Below are 16315 nucleotides of genomic sequence, written 5' to 3' on the forward strand. Positions count from 1 at the left end.
TTCCAAGGAAGAGAAGTTGGGCAAGCAAAGAAACAGGACTTGGCTGTATCTTCTGAGTCTGACTAAGATGCCACGCTCTTTCGCAGCATTTTCTGCTAGGCAGCAGAACCAGACTTCTCCACCTACCAAACTGCAGTTACTAAAGAAGAATGTATTTGGGGACTCACTTGGTCTCTCTTCACTTCACAGTCTCCTGAGAAGAGCAAGCACAGACCTGGAAAGTCTAAGCATTTTTTTTGGCTTTGAGTGATGAGGAATTAATAGCCATCTGAAAAAAAAGGATGTGCACACAGCTTGGCCAAAATACAGTCTGTAAATGTCACTCTTGCCTCTGGGGAGGCATTATTTGAGGATTTAGAGCAAGAAGAATTTTCAGAAGACAGAGAAGGATCATCATGGATTGTGTGGCTGAAAGTGCCATGTGCATGGCTGATCTACAGGTCCTCTTCTCTTATCTTTAGGGGGACAGGAGTAAGAATGCTTCTCCAAATGCTGCAGTTTGAAGCAGCTTAGTAACTGAGTTAGTCTTTCCTCCAGAGACCACTAAGTACAAAACACAATTATTGTTGTTTATGCAGATACAGATTCAAGGAGACAAAAGAGCTTAACCAGACCACTTTAAAAAAAAAAAAAAAAAAGGCAAAAAAAACCCAACCCAAACAAGCAAGCAAAAATCCCACACAATATAGATTAGAAAATAGTTAAGAAAAATTAGAAAATTAAAGTTTCTTTAAAAATATTGTAAAACAAACACCGAAACAAACCAACTCTATAACTGTAATACACTAGAGCATTGCTTGGTTTCCACCCTTACAGTGTTTGGGCTTCTGGCTAAAATCGCCCTGTTGGACTGCCTGGAGGAAGAGGTCAGATACCACAAACCACAAAAATGAGTCAGAATCTTCAACTCTGATTTCTCAAAAATTCTATTTCAACTACAGTGCCAGTCAGCAAATACAGAGCTGTTTCCATGCCTCTCTCATTTGCTTCATAGTAATACATGATTTCCCAAATTTTAGTCTCTACAAAAAGAACCACTTATGAGATAAGCAGTTAACTAGCTCTATGACACAGAGCAAGTATATAAGTGAAATTCAACACAGGCTGCCAATCCAGAAAGAATGGAAACAGTAAACAAAGCAGAATTCAATTTTCAATGCACTATTATATTAGACTGGAAGAAATCAGTGTTGTACACACATAAGGACAATTGCACTCCAGTGACGTTGCTTAACCTGCACCCATGTGAAACTGCCACAAATACATCCACTTAGAGAGCCCCTATCACTTAACAATCCCAAATGCTTTAGTATGAATTCTACACTTGCAAAAAGGAGTCTGTTCTGGATATGATGATATATCTTCAAACAGAGGGTGAATATGCCCTGAAAACAGGAAACAGGAGCACATGGGGGCAAAAAGCAGGGATACAAAAAATGATATACATTTAAAAAAAAAAAAAAAAAAGGCTGATGAAGCAAATAAAAAAATCCAGTGACCCTCTAAGATTGTGAACCTTCCAAAACATTAGGCTCTTTTCTCTGATGCCATCTTCTGCCAATAAATCAAAAAAGTCCAAGAATCCATTTGAAGATTTAGCAAGTATTTCAGGGAAGTATTTCAGGGTCTATGACAAAGTCAAATCATCTTGTGATGTTCTGCATCCTGTATAATGATAAAAACACTGCTAACCCAAATGGCTCCAAACACAGCACAAAATGGCAGTGCCTGCAGTTGCTGAGCAGCTCCTCAGCCAGACAACATGAGAGCCAGAAGAATGCTTGTGCCAAAGACAGTTAATATGATCATACTGCATTAGAGTCATTGGAGTGATATTGGGTAAATGTTATGTTGCATGAGGCTATACGGTAATGGGCAGTAATCAGTAAAAACATTTTAAGCTCTTGTTTTATACTGCTTCATCACTAGCTATAAAACAACATACTAATAAAGAACATAAAACTGGAAGAACTGAGATTAACAAGGCGTGTTATGACAATTTAGAAGTAAAAGTCACTTTAGCAATATAAAACTGAGCAATACTGTTTAAAAGAATCAGCAGAGAAGATTTACCGTTCCTTATTAAAAAAAATAAACCAATCAACCAACAACAAAAAGACCAAAGAAACACTAGATATTCAGAGTGTCTACCACAGGGTAGTAACCACGGCGTATATATCAATCTGGTAGGCAAAATATAAATGCCGTGTATCAGATAGCCCACTACAGCACTATCAGTCCTTGCACAGACAATGCTAACCACTGAGAGGTGGCAAGAGAGAGGGTGGCATTTAAAAATTTTGACTCTACAAGTAGGTATATTTATGGCAGATTCCAAGAATGATTAGCAAGCCATTAGAAAACGCAATCAGCTCCCTCCAAGTTGTTTCTATCAGGCTCTGAAGACATTACCTAATTTTTAGTAGGATTCTGGTATCATGTGCTTTTAACGTATAATTATTACAGAAATGCGATTGCATCGTTAGCATAAGTTTAACTGTATCATTGACATTAGTGATGCCATAACATCAAGCTCAATAATGATTCATAACAAAACGTACAATTAGCACAATTTTTCTCCTTTTTACACCAACCCAAAGTGTTCAGCTTGAAGAAGCCTAATAGTCCCTACAGAAGTGAGCTAGGGCTGAACCTGAAAGGATTGCTGGCTGGTAATTTAGTAATATGGTAATTAAAGTCTTTTCATGATGTAATTACACATCAACTACAAAAGGACAGCTGCTATACAACAGTGCCAGGGTACGTGGCATGAAATGATTAGATTTGAGAAGCTTTAGTGGTTAAACTGAATACCACAGGCATAAGTCTGAGGTATAGCTGGCACCACATAGCACATTATTATTCAAGTCTCACACTTCCAGTTTCCTCAGTCTCATTGTGACAGTAACAGTTTGTTGTATGTACCTTGGTCCTTTGACAGCAGTAGCTGTTCAAAACCCACATCTACAAGCTTCTGTTGTTTCTAATTCCAGGTAACTTCAAAGCCTGAGCCCTCTTTTGGACAGAAGCTATACCAATAAGGATTGTGTAAACAATTACCGATGCTGCAGCATGAAAACTCTCGTAGATTAGTTAACTGCAGTTATTTTTTAGAAATTTATTCTAGCACGTGGGCGGAGAAGGTAGGAGACTGAGGACAGAAGAGGCATAAGTGAGCTGGTGAACTCGAGGAAACCAGAACTCCCCTGAAGTACTGAGGGTTTTGGCATCTACTTCCAAAAGCAACAAACATGAGGAGCATATTTGGAAAAAAAAAAAAACAACAAATCCCACTCTTCTCCTAAAAAACATGCAAACATTTTGTTTAACAGTTCCTTATTACATTTCTCAGTATTCTCATTTGTATCTGTGCAAAACAAAAAGTTGACAATGCAAGGCATGAGACAGTAAAAATGCACATATTTTTCTACTAACACAAATAAGGAACTTCTTGGCTACGTGACTTGGCCCTTAAAAATACAATGCACTGTGCGCCCTGGAAGTAGGCAGACAAGCTCAGAGCTGCTTTTCTAGTCCTAAAATGTCATTTTAGGAATGAGAAGCAACTTGGATGGTTCACAGTAACTGCAGGCCCCCCTCTTACCCCCGTCCTGAAATATGAGAAGCAGCGAGAGACTCAGATCAACCAGACTTCTACACTTTAAAGCTTCTCTTAAAAATATTTTATTCAGCTTGGAAAATCTATAAGCAGGCCCATGTGAAAATGAAAGATTTTGGAAATTCTGAGAATTCTCCTCAGCATGAGTAAGGCTTCCATGAGGTCCATTGGAAAGCAGAAAACCAAACTGTTTTGGATCTCTGTTACCTATAGGGATCTGAGGAACAAGTAGAAGAACTTTAGCCTTAGTTCAAAGATTACTCAGCCTTGCCAGTGGCTTTCTTCTTTTCCTCTTTTTCTAAAACAAAAAAATGTTTCGGATGGATTTAACGAATATTCAAAGCCTCTGAGTGGTTTTAACTAAGGTGGACACTGGGACTATTTCAAGATCACCACCAATAAAAGTTTATTCCCGTGAGTATCCACAGGATTCAATGGAGCTGAGGCTGCTCTCAGGAAGCAGAAGGAAGATCCTGGGGGAACTGCAAGCAGCCAGTAATTTAAGACTAAAGACCTCAGCCCTCAGAAGCAAGTCCTGCATGGCCAGTTTTGCACTACACAAATAAGGAACAAAGCAATTAGCTAACTCTATGGAAGAGACTCAACTGTACTTCAAAGCACAGTAGTAAAGGAAAACACGATTACTTCTAATCTGATGGAAGAGAGGTAAAATACAACACAGTTAGTGGTTCTGAGGAGTGGACAGATGGTCAACTCCAACTTGTTTCCAGGTACACTCTGCAAGGACTCATCTGCAAGGACTCATTAATTTGCCAGTTGAAGGAAAAAGATTTGAATGTCACTTGTCAAGAGGAACTTGGTGAGCAATTTACAACACATGTAGCAAGTTCAGCAAATTAAGATCACTAACAATGGAAAGCAAAGCACTTTATGCGCAGTGGATTTGTCTTCCTACACATTTCAATGCAGCAAAAGACTTGAGTGCTGTCTCTGTGAATACAGAATGAAACATGAACTGTGTGCACACAAAACCCAAACAACGAAAACATGTAACTGTAGTGTCTTCATCAAAAGACAACACTGTTCAGTATCTGTACAGACTTCAATTACACAGCTACTAACTGAACCCAAATGCAGCCTGTGTCACGCAGAGAACTACGCTCTGCTGGCCTGTTTATGCAGAGCACTGCCAGAAGAAACATGCAAAGGTATGAAGTCTTGCAAGAACAGCCTCGTTCTCTCTGGCAGTGGTATGGGCAAAGAATGAGAGAGAAGAAAGGAATGCAAGTGAGAGGCTCCCAGCATGTTCCTAGTTTTAGCTAAGTCAGAAGAAAAAGGAGCTTCTCATAATGAGATGTAAAGCATCCAACTTCTAACTGAAGCAAATTAACAATTCTTGAACTACAGCATTCAGTTCTGAGAAACAGGCAAGTACATGAGTCAGAGCAGGACACAGTAAAATTCCTAACTTTTGGATAGCCTCTCCACCCCCCTGCAGTACATTTACTATACTCTCATACCATTTTCAATTATATTAAAATCTGATAGCCAGGTGGGCTTCCAAGGCTAGACTTAGGGACAGCACCCTCAGGATCAGCAGTTCCAGATGTAGTCCCACATCAAACAGTGTTCAGCATACAATTCTACTACCCCTGTTTCAAAGGCTCTTCATAGTGTCTTTTCACTTCTCTGCCACCATCAACTCATTCAGAGATAGCAACAAGAAAGAAAAGATGAGTCAGTCACCTTGAGTGCATCCACCACTCAACTAGACACTGGAAGTCCATCACTACTGCATTAATTTTGCATTAATTTTAGTGAGAACTGTTAAGAGCCCAGACAAAAAACAGAACCTCCTGGTGATGCTATTTGCCACTAAGGAACTTGGTAACACCAGATCTTGGGAGTTTGGGTGTGGGAGTAGAAGAGACGTCACACTCACCTGCTATCACCAGCATTTGCCACGTAAAGCTTCCCCAATAAATACACAACCACAAGGGCTGTGCAGCCACCAGAAATATTATACACGGTCCTTTCTCGTTCTATTTGCAAATCCTATAGGAAAAGAAAATAAAGTGTATTAAAAATAAGACAGCACTGTAATTAATACTTTAGAAAATGAAGATTCCCCTAAAAAATTACAATTTTCTTCAACTGCAAGTCCCACTAGCTTTCTTTTCTATTTCAATTCTGGCTATATGCTCAGAAAGAATAGAAAGTCTTGGAGTACCAACTGCTTATGATACAAAGCTGGGGACAAAACAGGACAGGACTGTAAAACATCAGGCATCATGGAATAAAGGGCAATGCTGAGGGATGCAAGAGATTTTGCTACGGAAAAAGCACAAAGGCAGCAAAGATAAATGTAGCTGAACAACACATACCTGGTGGTATAATTGGAGAGCACTTTACATAGACAGCAAATAATTAATGAGACCTAGCTATGACATGAATAACTATCTGGTCTCCAAAGCGAAGGCTAGGATTGTGGAGCATACACCTTTGCAAACAGCAGCAAGATGCACTCATGCAAGAGGGCTACCCTTCAGAAATACAGAAGGCAGTGATGCTAAACTAGTTAACAAAAAAAAAAAACACCAGTGTGAAATAGAACAACATCAGTAGAACAACAAAAGAATATTAGTACTAGGCATTCACAGAATTGCCAGTATGAGCCACAGTATTTAAGTCTGTATCTTGTCTCACTGATTTCATGAGGCCCTGGAAAGAATTTGTGAACGTGCACCAATTTAGAGAGGTATGTACCTACTCAATCGTTCTTCCCATGTTAAACTTCCAATTGATTCTGAGTTTAATAAGAAATACTACATAAAATACCATATAAATATAAAAAGCCTCCCTGCTTAATAGATGTGGAGAACACAAGTCACATCTGTCACTGACAATCAGTCAAGCCCAGCAGTATACATTATCCCAAGAAAGAGACCATGAAAAAAAAAGGTAAATGAGCTACTTCCCAGTATTCCATGCATCTTCAAAAAACTAATTGTATGTCAGTGAACTCACTCTGCTGCCTTGTAGCTTAGCTTCTGGTAATAACCCAACATGTTAAAGTCGCCCGCCTCTCCTGAGTCCAGAATCCAACCTAATATCAAACTGGTCTTTCCCTGTAATACTAGATTCAAACAGGGAGTGTCAGCTAACATAGCTATTGCAAGTAACTAGCAGATCTTTTCAGCTAAACCTTGCCTCTCTGTGTGCTGTACCTCATTACTTGCATTAAGCAACAAACAGCTCAAATTGTCCATGCCTTGGGGTATGGGATTTAGGGCTTTATTTCAGAGCTTTATTTATCCGAGCAAAAGAACCACAACAAATGCTAACTATAACAGCTGCAATTTGCTTGGAAACCTGCAGCACCAAGGCAAGCCAGGGACTGCTCGTTGTTTCCTACACAATTCTGAAGAGGGAGGTGATCCAGGACAGAAGCGGGGATGCTCAGCAGTGCTCAGTGTCCCAAGCGATCTGGATGGGGAGTGCTCCTATTACTAATAGTGCCTGTCACAAAGAATGTGACCCTGTGCAGGCCAGAGTGCAAACAGCCTGATCTTGTTTGTGCCATCAGCACAACAACGGGGAGAGCAGTGGGGACAGCAGAGGTGCACAGCGCTAACCAACACGGCCATCATCTGCCACACAGAGGAACTGCAAGCTGCTCTGCCGCAGACACTGGGTTTTGTTGTGGCTCTTGCTACTCAGTGCAAGTATTTTTTTTTTCCCTTAATTTATCTCCTTTTTAATTTTTATTTTTTTGGTAGGTAGGCTGTGGTGAAGGCCAGGAGGAAAACACCTCAAAGCTAAAATCAAATCTTGCAGAGCCTTTGGTCACAGACATGGGCTTGTTGCAAATGCCACTTTATCTAATCTTGCCATAGAGAAGCTGATTTTCCTCCCCGTGGTTTCCATATATTTTTAAATTAAGCTGAAAAGAGCAGTTCAAAGGAAGCAGATGTTTCTAACCATCAAAATAATTTAAACTTACAAATACTACAGTGGATTTTCCAGGCACCGCCAGGAATTTTAAAACAGCTTCATCTCCACTGCTTGGAGTATCCTCTGAGACCTTGAAACAAAGTACAATTCCTCACCTGATTTCAGCCCTGTCACATGCACACTTCATGAGTGCTGGAATGCCTATATTAAAATCTATTCCCTTCAATAAGAACTCAGAAGCGTTTATTATGGGATGGAGAATAATCCTTAGGGCCTCATTCTCAGAGTTTGCTTAACTTAAACTAGATCTTCGGTGCTGAAAGAGGTTTCCTATATCTCAACAAAATTTGAGGGGAAAAGATAAAACAAAATGAAGCCCACCATTACTACTAACTCATTCTGACGTAGAGATATCGGTTTTTAATGAAATACGTTTCATCAGTGCTGCTGGGAAAGGGGTGCAGCAGAAAGAGATGCAGAACACTTCTGAAACCTTTAGGGGTGTAAAGAGTTCTAGATGAAGGCTAAGTACATACAAAATTTTCCTAATTTCCCATCTGGGGAAAGATTTCAGAGCAACCTTTTTTTCTCTTCCCCCATCTCCTTTTCCGTAGGATGCAAAACATTTCTATATAGCAATCTGCTTGTAGAGGAAGAGATGAGCAAAACTGGGTTGAATCATACTTCTAGTACTTGAAGGGGGAATGACTGTTTACATGGGTTAGTGATATGACAAGGGGGAATGGTTTTAAACTAAGACAGGGGAGGCCAACTGTGTTCAGGGCTGCATTAGAAAAGGGGTGGCCAGCAGGGAGAGGGAGGTGATTGTCCCCCTCTGCTCAGCTCTTTTGAGGCCCCATCTGCAGTACTGCATTCAGGCGTGGGGCCCCCAGTGCAGGAAGGATATGGAGCTCTTGGAGTGGGTCCAAAGGAAGGCCACTAACATGATCAGAGGGCTGGAGCACCTCTCCTATGAAGAAAGGTTGAGGGAACTGGGCTTGTTTAGGTTGGAGAAGAGAAGGCTCAGGGGAGATCTCATTGTAGCCTTCCAGTACTTGAAGAGAGCATATGAACAGGAGGGGGACCAGCTGTTTATGAGGGTGGATGGTGATAGGACAAGAGAGGATGGTTTTAAACTGAGACAGGGGAGGTTTAGGTTAGATATTAGGAGGAAGTTTTTCACTCAGAGAGTGGTGACACACTGGAACAGGTTGCCCAAGGAGGCTGTGGATGCCCCATCCCTGGAGGCATTCAAGGCCGGGCTGGATGTGGCTCTGGGCAGCCTGGTCTGCTGGTTGGTGACCCTGCACACAGCAGGGGGGTTGAAACTCCATGATCATTGTGGTCCTTTTCAACCCAGGCCATTCTATGATTCTGTGATGATAATATGATCTCTCTTTCAGTCCAAAGGGCAGTATAGGGCACACTCTCAGATCTTGACAGAGCTAAAAAACTTCACTCAACAAGTGGAAAATGAGTATGAACTGCAGGCTGGAGAATGAAGGGTGAAGAATTAGAGGACTCATTAGTAGCTGTGATAACACCTTCCTAACATCTGCAAAATGGTCTTAAAAAAAAAAATAAATAGAGAAAAAAAAGGATTTCTGTATCCTCTGCTAAAAAGGGTGACGTTTATACCAAGGAGGGAAATAATCTGTGCTCTGCCCCCTACTGAGGATGGGGAATGTTGCAGCAGGCAGGAGCAGGGCACCCACAAGAGTTGCCTTATGCCCAGCCCCCCCAGGGGATGGAGCACAGGGGCAAGCTAAGGCTTGGACCTGAGCTTTCGCGAGCAAAAGCACTCGTTTATCATGCTAGCTTATAGCCCTTTTCTAAAAACAGAAGTTGACTGCGCCACGAAGGCAGCATTGTTTGCTCATCCCGAGGCTCACAGCAGCTTGCTCATGCCACCTCGTGGAGATCTGCCAGAGCGGCTCTGGTGCCTCTGTAAGCGTGGCGTGGGCAGCGGCCTGGCATGCTGCAGGGCTCCCGGCCTCGTCCTTCCTTCCAGCGTTTTCCATCAGCGTGCGTGCGGCACGTCTTGGGCTGCGGGCAGGAACCACCGGCAGCTCTGCCCTGGCTGGCTCATACATGCAGGCTGCTGCACGGGCAGGGTTAGAGGATGAGAGAAGCAAGTGAGAGTGCAGAGAAGTGTGTGCCAGCTGCATCTGATGTCAAATTTTAAAAGTTCAGGATCTTGAAAACAGACGTAGGTAAACTGATCAAACCACAGCATCATCATTACAACCAGTCATCATACTGCACTAAGAACTACAATAACTATTCTTCAGCTGCATCCATCCTCAGAATAGGTCCTCTGGTAGTTGTAGCTTGCTTGACAGCAAGTAACTTTACCTCCTACACACAGGATATCCATTAACTTTTTTTTTTTATAAACTAAAAATCATGTTTCAGAGGACATAAAGTCAAAATAAACTCTTTAAATTGCTTTAGCTCAGTCAAAGAGGCATCAAAATGGCTGTATCACAGCTGCAAACCCCTTTATTTCTAATGGCTATTTAGAGGAAGTTTCTTTGAAAAAGGAAAACCATACAATGTGTTAGTCTCTGAAGATTGATGCCATTTGAGTTTGAAGCATTTTGTGAAAGTATCTGTTTAGATTTGAATCAAAAGAATCTCGAAAAAGAAGAAAAAGCTTGATACAGCAGACACCACTGTCTTCCAGTAAATCACACAGCCTAGGTATGTGCCATTTTTTCCCATCCAAGATAAAGAGGGTTTAGTGTAGAATAGGTGCTTCCTGTCCGAGGTATTTAAATTAAATACTAAATTGCTCTCATGCACAAAAGGTTAAATTCAAGGAAGGGATTTAGTTTAATGCTTCTATCCAGTAATGAAAACTATTTGGAAGCATCCACTCAGCTCCTGAATCTCTACATACACATCTCAAAACTCAAGAGATGAAAATTAGAGGATTTGACTTGGAATAACTCCAAAACTTAAGCTAATTTATTTTCATTCAAGTAATTGTGGTAACTGACAATTATTGACATTAAGCATTAATATTAAATATAACAGTGAAAACACATCACAAAAGCTTTCTAGTCCCAGTTTCAACACAGAGAACACTCTCTAGTGGTGCTTCAAAAAGGGGAGCATCTTTATTCCTGAACTTTTTAAGTTAGGCAATGACATGACCTGTATCAGCTTCCTACAGTGTTTTAAAGCACATAGCTGTAAGACAGGCAATGTCCAAAAGAAAATCGCACCTGACAAGAAGAATAATTTTTAAGAGCCATTTGATAAATAGCATTTTATTTGACAATCGAGGTTAGAATAGGGAGAGCTTAACAAGAATTCAAAAGACATTTGGGGAAGAAAGAAAAGGTACAAAAAAAAAAAAAATCTCCTCATAAAAGGGAACAAAACCTTCAGTAGATAAACCTGTCAGGTTCAATTGTTCAATTAAAAAAAAAAAAGTATCTTTATCTATCCAACACTTTCACCAGGTTCAAAGGGCTCCTTTCAGTACTAGACGTCTAGGAAACAACACCAAGATGTCTGCCTATGTGTCCAGGAACATGAACTTTCACCAAGTGCTTGGTAAAATGATACACACCGCTTGCATGAAACCCTTGAAAATTATGCAAGTTTTAACTGCACTGAACTACCTCAACAATATCCACGATGTTCCAATACAAAGCAGCAATAGACAAACAACGTACTGCGGAGGAGGCCCAAAGTCTTCTTACACAGACTGCTAGGAGCATAAGCCAGCAGGAAGTCAGAGAGGTGGGATGAATCACTGCAGGCACAGATGAAATTCATGAGAGCTGATCTTATGAACCGCAGAACCCTTAGGCAGACATTTATGCAAAAGAATATAGTCTTGTCCCTAAACCACGTAGGAACACAAGACACCACCTAGAGTTTAAGATAGATACAATTATCTAATGCTTTTCTTAATCTCACTTCTATTATTATTATCATTATACTTCCTTTTAAACCAAAAGATAATGCCAGGAGTGTACTGCATTATGATAGTCATACTAACAGTCATTTATATAGCCAAGTAAAAGTAGGAATTAAATAACTATTCTGATCTGTAGAGTACAGTCAAAGGCACAGGGAGGAAAACAAGATACAGGTTGTCCAAGGAGGCTGTGGATGCCCCATCCCTGGAGGCATTCAAGGCCAGGCTGGATGTGGCTCTGGGCAGCCTGGTCTGCTGGTTGGTGACCCTGCACATAGCAGGCGGGTTGAAACTAGATGATCATTGTGGTCCTTTTCAACCCAGGCCATTCTATGATTCTATGATACTCTCCACAGTTTGGAAAAAGGGAGGACAGATTACTATAATCCATGTCTGGAATAACCAGACATCACATCTGTAATAAGTTATTCAGGGTTTCTACTATTCTCCTCTATTACGGCTTTTCCACTGCTCTAAGAAACAAGCTTTCAGGAAAATCCCCAGCCAAATACTAGGGTACAGCAGACAGGCAGTATCATCGCTTTCCCTCTTTCAACAGAAGAGGGAACAAGCTAGTTCTTCCTTTCTGAAGGGGGAGTGCTAAACTGACAGGAGATTTTCACACGTCCTCTTTGCTTGCAGCTAGCAGAAACTCAGCCCAGTTGCTGCAGTGCATTAATATGCTCTCAGGTCCCACACTGAACCATGGCTGTAGATTTACTCATGGACAACTCAATTTGTGAGTATGTTTGCCTGCACATCCTTGGGAAGAAAGGGCAATTCTGCAAGATAATTGCTACTCTGAATTCAAAGTGAAAGATCACTTTGTTATAACATTTGAAGTTCCTAATTAGATGCATGTACTAAACAAAATTCATATATATCAGAATAAGCTATGATTGAATCCTGCCTTTGTACTTCTTTTCAGGCAACAAATAAAACCTCTGGGAAATGTTCATTAGTTCAAAAACCTTCTGCTCAAAAAAGAGGCTTAAAAAAAAAAAAAAAGAGAGAGAAAAGACATCTCTCAAGACCTGATCCCAGATGTACTTGCTGACAGACCAAGTCTCTGCTCTGCCTGACTAGAATTATCTTTAAGACTTATAAGGCCTGAATGGGGAAGTGCAGAGCAACTGTATCAATTATAAAAACTCAAAGAGAAAACAGCTTCCAATGGGGAAATTTGAGAATATTCTGTTTCCACAGGACCCTGATCTTTTCCCAGATGTTCTTGCTGTACACAAATCAAGTGGGTGACAGGAACATCCCTCATGCCCCACTCACCCACACCCAACCGACCTCACTCAAGAGTTGTGTACATTCCCCACAGACACTGTCTTATGAGCCACCCTAATGCTAACAAGAACTGCAAGTCAACAGATCAAGGAAGCTAGGGTGCTGAGGTGCCTTTGCTGCTGCTTTCATAGAGCAAAGAGGCTTTCTAAGGCACACAACTGTATATGCAGATGTAACAGCCAAAGTTGAAATCTGCTATTGTGAAGCAACACTGATTTTTAATCTTAAAAAGAAAAGAAAAAGAATAAAAAGGAGAGGAAAGAACAAACAAGTTTCTAAGAGTCCTTCTAGCAGAGAAAAGTGCAAATGGGATTTAGGATACCACTCCTGTTTGAGTGCTAGTGAGCTTGGCAGCAGCTTCCACAGACCCAAGAACAATTCCTTGCCTCACACAAATGCAACAAGTAAGCTTTTGAGGCTCTTAAACACTAGCTATATATGGACAGAGTTATTTAAGTAGAAAAAAAAAAGTGGAAAAAAATATACTCCTTACTGCTTGTTTTGCCCAGGCCATGTGACTGATGGACATATGAAGTGTGGACTTCAGAACCTAAAGATATACATACCATTTCCTTGAATGCACTTTCTATAGCCCCAATAACCAGGCACTCATGTGGGATCTTCTTCTCAGTAAAGAAGCGTGTCGGGGGGGGTGCTGGGTGAGCCCGGGGCCCCCACACCACCCCGCAGGGAGGCTGCCCGTGTCAGCGTCCTGCTGTTGGTGGATGTGTTGTCAGGTTCCTCTCCCAGGCAGGTGGGTGGGAGAACAGCCGTGTTCCTCAGGATGTCCACAATCTCCTGCAGCTGCTCCAGGATGTGGTGCTGCAGCAGTTTGGAAGCGACCACAGCTGCGCCTGACCCAGCATGTCCATCAAACAGGGACCAGTAGTACAGGTTGATCCCATCTGAGTCCTGGGGAGACAGTAGGAAAAGAGAAGAGACTGTCATACTGCTGCAACCACAAGTGAGGTGAAGGAGCAGCCAGTGGCTTGACAGCAGCAGGTAAAGCACAGTTAACTCTCCTAGATATAACCTTCCCACTGAAATGGAGAAATACCCACGTCAGTACAACCCTAGAAAATACATGTGAACTTGTGCCTATTTTTTTTAAACACTCTAACTCAAAAACCTAACAGAAGGATGAACTTGTCTTTTCCACCTTCCATTCCTTACAGAACACTCTTGACCATGCAATTATGTGATACTGAATTTATCTCTTAATGATTGTGTAGAGAAGTATTTGAGAGTTACATCATTGATACATGATAGACCTACCACTAAGGAGAGGAAAGCTACACAAGATGGCACCTGGTACTTCTGTGACAGATCCTTTTCTCACTGGACATTAGGCCAAGGTCCTAGCTAGTACCAAGGTGTGGTTCCTACCTCCACGATAGGTAGGTAAGGCCCACCATGCTGACAGATAAGACAGCTCAGACTTTTTATACCTGTGCCAGCTTGGAAACCAGCACACAGGTCCTCAAGGAAGGTAGACATAAGTGGGTCCAGCCACATTCCACCCATGCTACACATTGACTGCCTAAATATTCCCAGTCTTCTGACAAGCTTCTTGTATAGCACTGGAGTTACATACCCCCTGATCAGAACAGCAAGTGTTTCAGTACAGCTCTCAGAATCACAGCATCTCACACAGAATCATAGAATCATGGTTCTCTACTCAGACTTGTTCAGACAGGTGTAACTCAGCAGTGCTCTTGCTCTGATTTGAGTAGAAACCATGCTCGTGTAGTGGTGTTCGCTATCCATTAGCCCATGTCAGAAGGTAGACCAAATTCTAGGCAGAACAAGCTCAGACCTGCCTGAAAAAGCATTAAGGAGCCAGCCACACCCAAGATAACCTTAAGTTTTCTGTAAAATTCATCACAACATGTTTAGTAAAACATTTAAGGAGTAACAAAATTTGTCTCTGTGTGATGACGTATTTGACAGCAGGATCAGGAAATGATAATTCCAGTCTCTTTTGCCCTGTTTCTTCTTGAATCTGCATCTTCTCCCAGCTTTGCTGAAATAAATGTTTGTGGGGCTGCCCTGCAAATCAGACAGGAGTAGAGTAATACAGACATAGAAATAGAGGATTTTGGAGGGAACTGGAATCAGACAGTACTACTGCAAAACATCAAATACTATGAAAGCATAACCTGTATCTCACAACAGTCAAATAACTTTAAAAAAAAAAAAAAAAAAAAAAAGTATCTGTATGTTTCTGTCTGTGGTTTAATTTAGGACAGCAGACATTATAGCAATTGCTCCACAGCTACAATACATGTATTCCTTTCATTCACCTGATAACTGCTCCCTTACATGACAGATCAGCATACAGTCCAGACACCACCTGAATCCCATTACAGTGTTTGCCCAAAACACTGATTATTTAAAATTTGTGCGTAGGGCTGTGAACTGCAGCTCCTTTTACTTTCTGCTGTTCCGGTTGTTCCACAAAGGTGCTGTACATTGGCAGCAGGACAGAGAAAACAGATCAGAGTAGGAACACCATGCACTGCCATTCACAAATCCAAAAGAAATTATTAATTGCTGCCCTGAACTACAAAATCCAAAACCTAATGAAAAATGTCTCTTTTGGCAACATGTATGTAGGCCATCGCTACAAGTTCATGCTGTTCAAAGTGCAAGAGGTTCATTACTGAAAAAACACTAATACTTAGAACTTTCTTTGAAATGCATATTCTTAGAGTCTTGATTATAAAAAATTACTTTTGTTTTAAGCTGATGCCATAAACATAGACAGCGTGTAGTGAAGTTCAAACAAATTCTTAACCATTTCATTAAGAATATAGTCACCTGTACAGTGGAGTTTCCTCAAGTCCAAATTCTATCAAGGTTAGGAATTCAGCAGTTTATCTTGTGCATTCTTCATTTCATTACTGAAATGCTGAGAAATGGGAGGACTGTCCTGTGGATTACTCACCACAGTAAGTATTACATAGTGGAAGGGGAAAACAAGAACAAAAAAATACCCCACTGTTCTGAATGCATCTCCTCATCCAGCCCCACTCCACTTGCCCGTTCTGGTACATACACCGAAAACCTGCTGTGAATTTTTACCCCTGAGGGCATGATGGGCAGTTGTGCCAGCTCACTCTTAGCTCAGAACTGCTCCAAGTTCACACTACAGTTGGCTGTAAAGTTCTGCTTAAACTATTTTTAACATGTAATAAGATTACTGACCAAAAAATCTCTCTGTAAAACCAATTTGCTTTTTGTGCAAAATATGAAGTAGTTTGCCAACAGAAACAAGCATCCCAAACTGGAAGTGTTTTAACTAAAAACTGAAATCATTTATTTAAAGCAGCAATACTGCCTCATGGGAATAGATGATCGAATTACTTGTGCTTCCATCTCTTAGGGTTTGGTTCCCTGGACAAAATACCTCTCATGATACACCATGGACACATAATGCTTCCAATCTCAAACTGAAAAAGAAATACTTCGCCTTCCACCTAGACGTAGCCCAGAGTGTATGGGAAAGATGTGTTTCTCTAGTATGTACAGGATAATTTCTAATCTGAACA

At 41.1% G+C, this 16315-nt stretch overlaps 1 protein-coding gene across 1 annotated transcript in view; it reads right to left on the minus strand.

The window, feature by feature from the left end:
• Positions 1-16315, minus strand: part of PPM1H (protein phosphatase, Mg2+/Mn2+ dependent 1H) — a 133040-nt gene that overhangs the window by 47676 nt on the left and 69049 nt on the right. Inside the window, 3 exon segments of the mRNA XM_042815991.1 lie at positions 5523-5635; positions 13331-13414; positions 13416-13676. Of these exon segments, the coding sequence (XP_042671925.1) occupies positions 5523-5635; positions 13331-13414; positions 13416-13676 (458 nt within the window).

The sequence above is a fragment of the Centrocercus urophasianus genome, unplaced genomic scaffold (genome assembly GCF_019232065.1).
Source record: "Centrocercus urophasianus isolate 14NV4802_14NV808 unplaced genomic scaffold, USGS_Curo_1.0 seq_15, whole genome shotgun sequence".
NCBI classification, from domain to species: domain Eukaryota; kingdom Metazoa; phylum Chordata; class Aves; order Galliformes; family Phasianidae; genus Centrocercus; species Centrocercus urophasianus.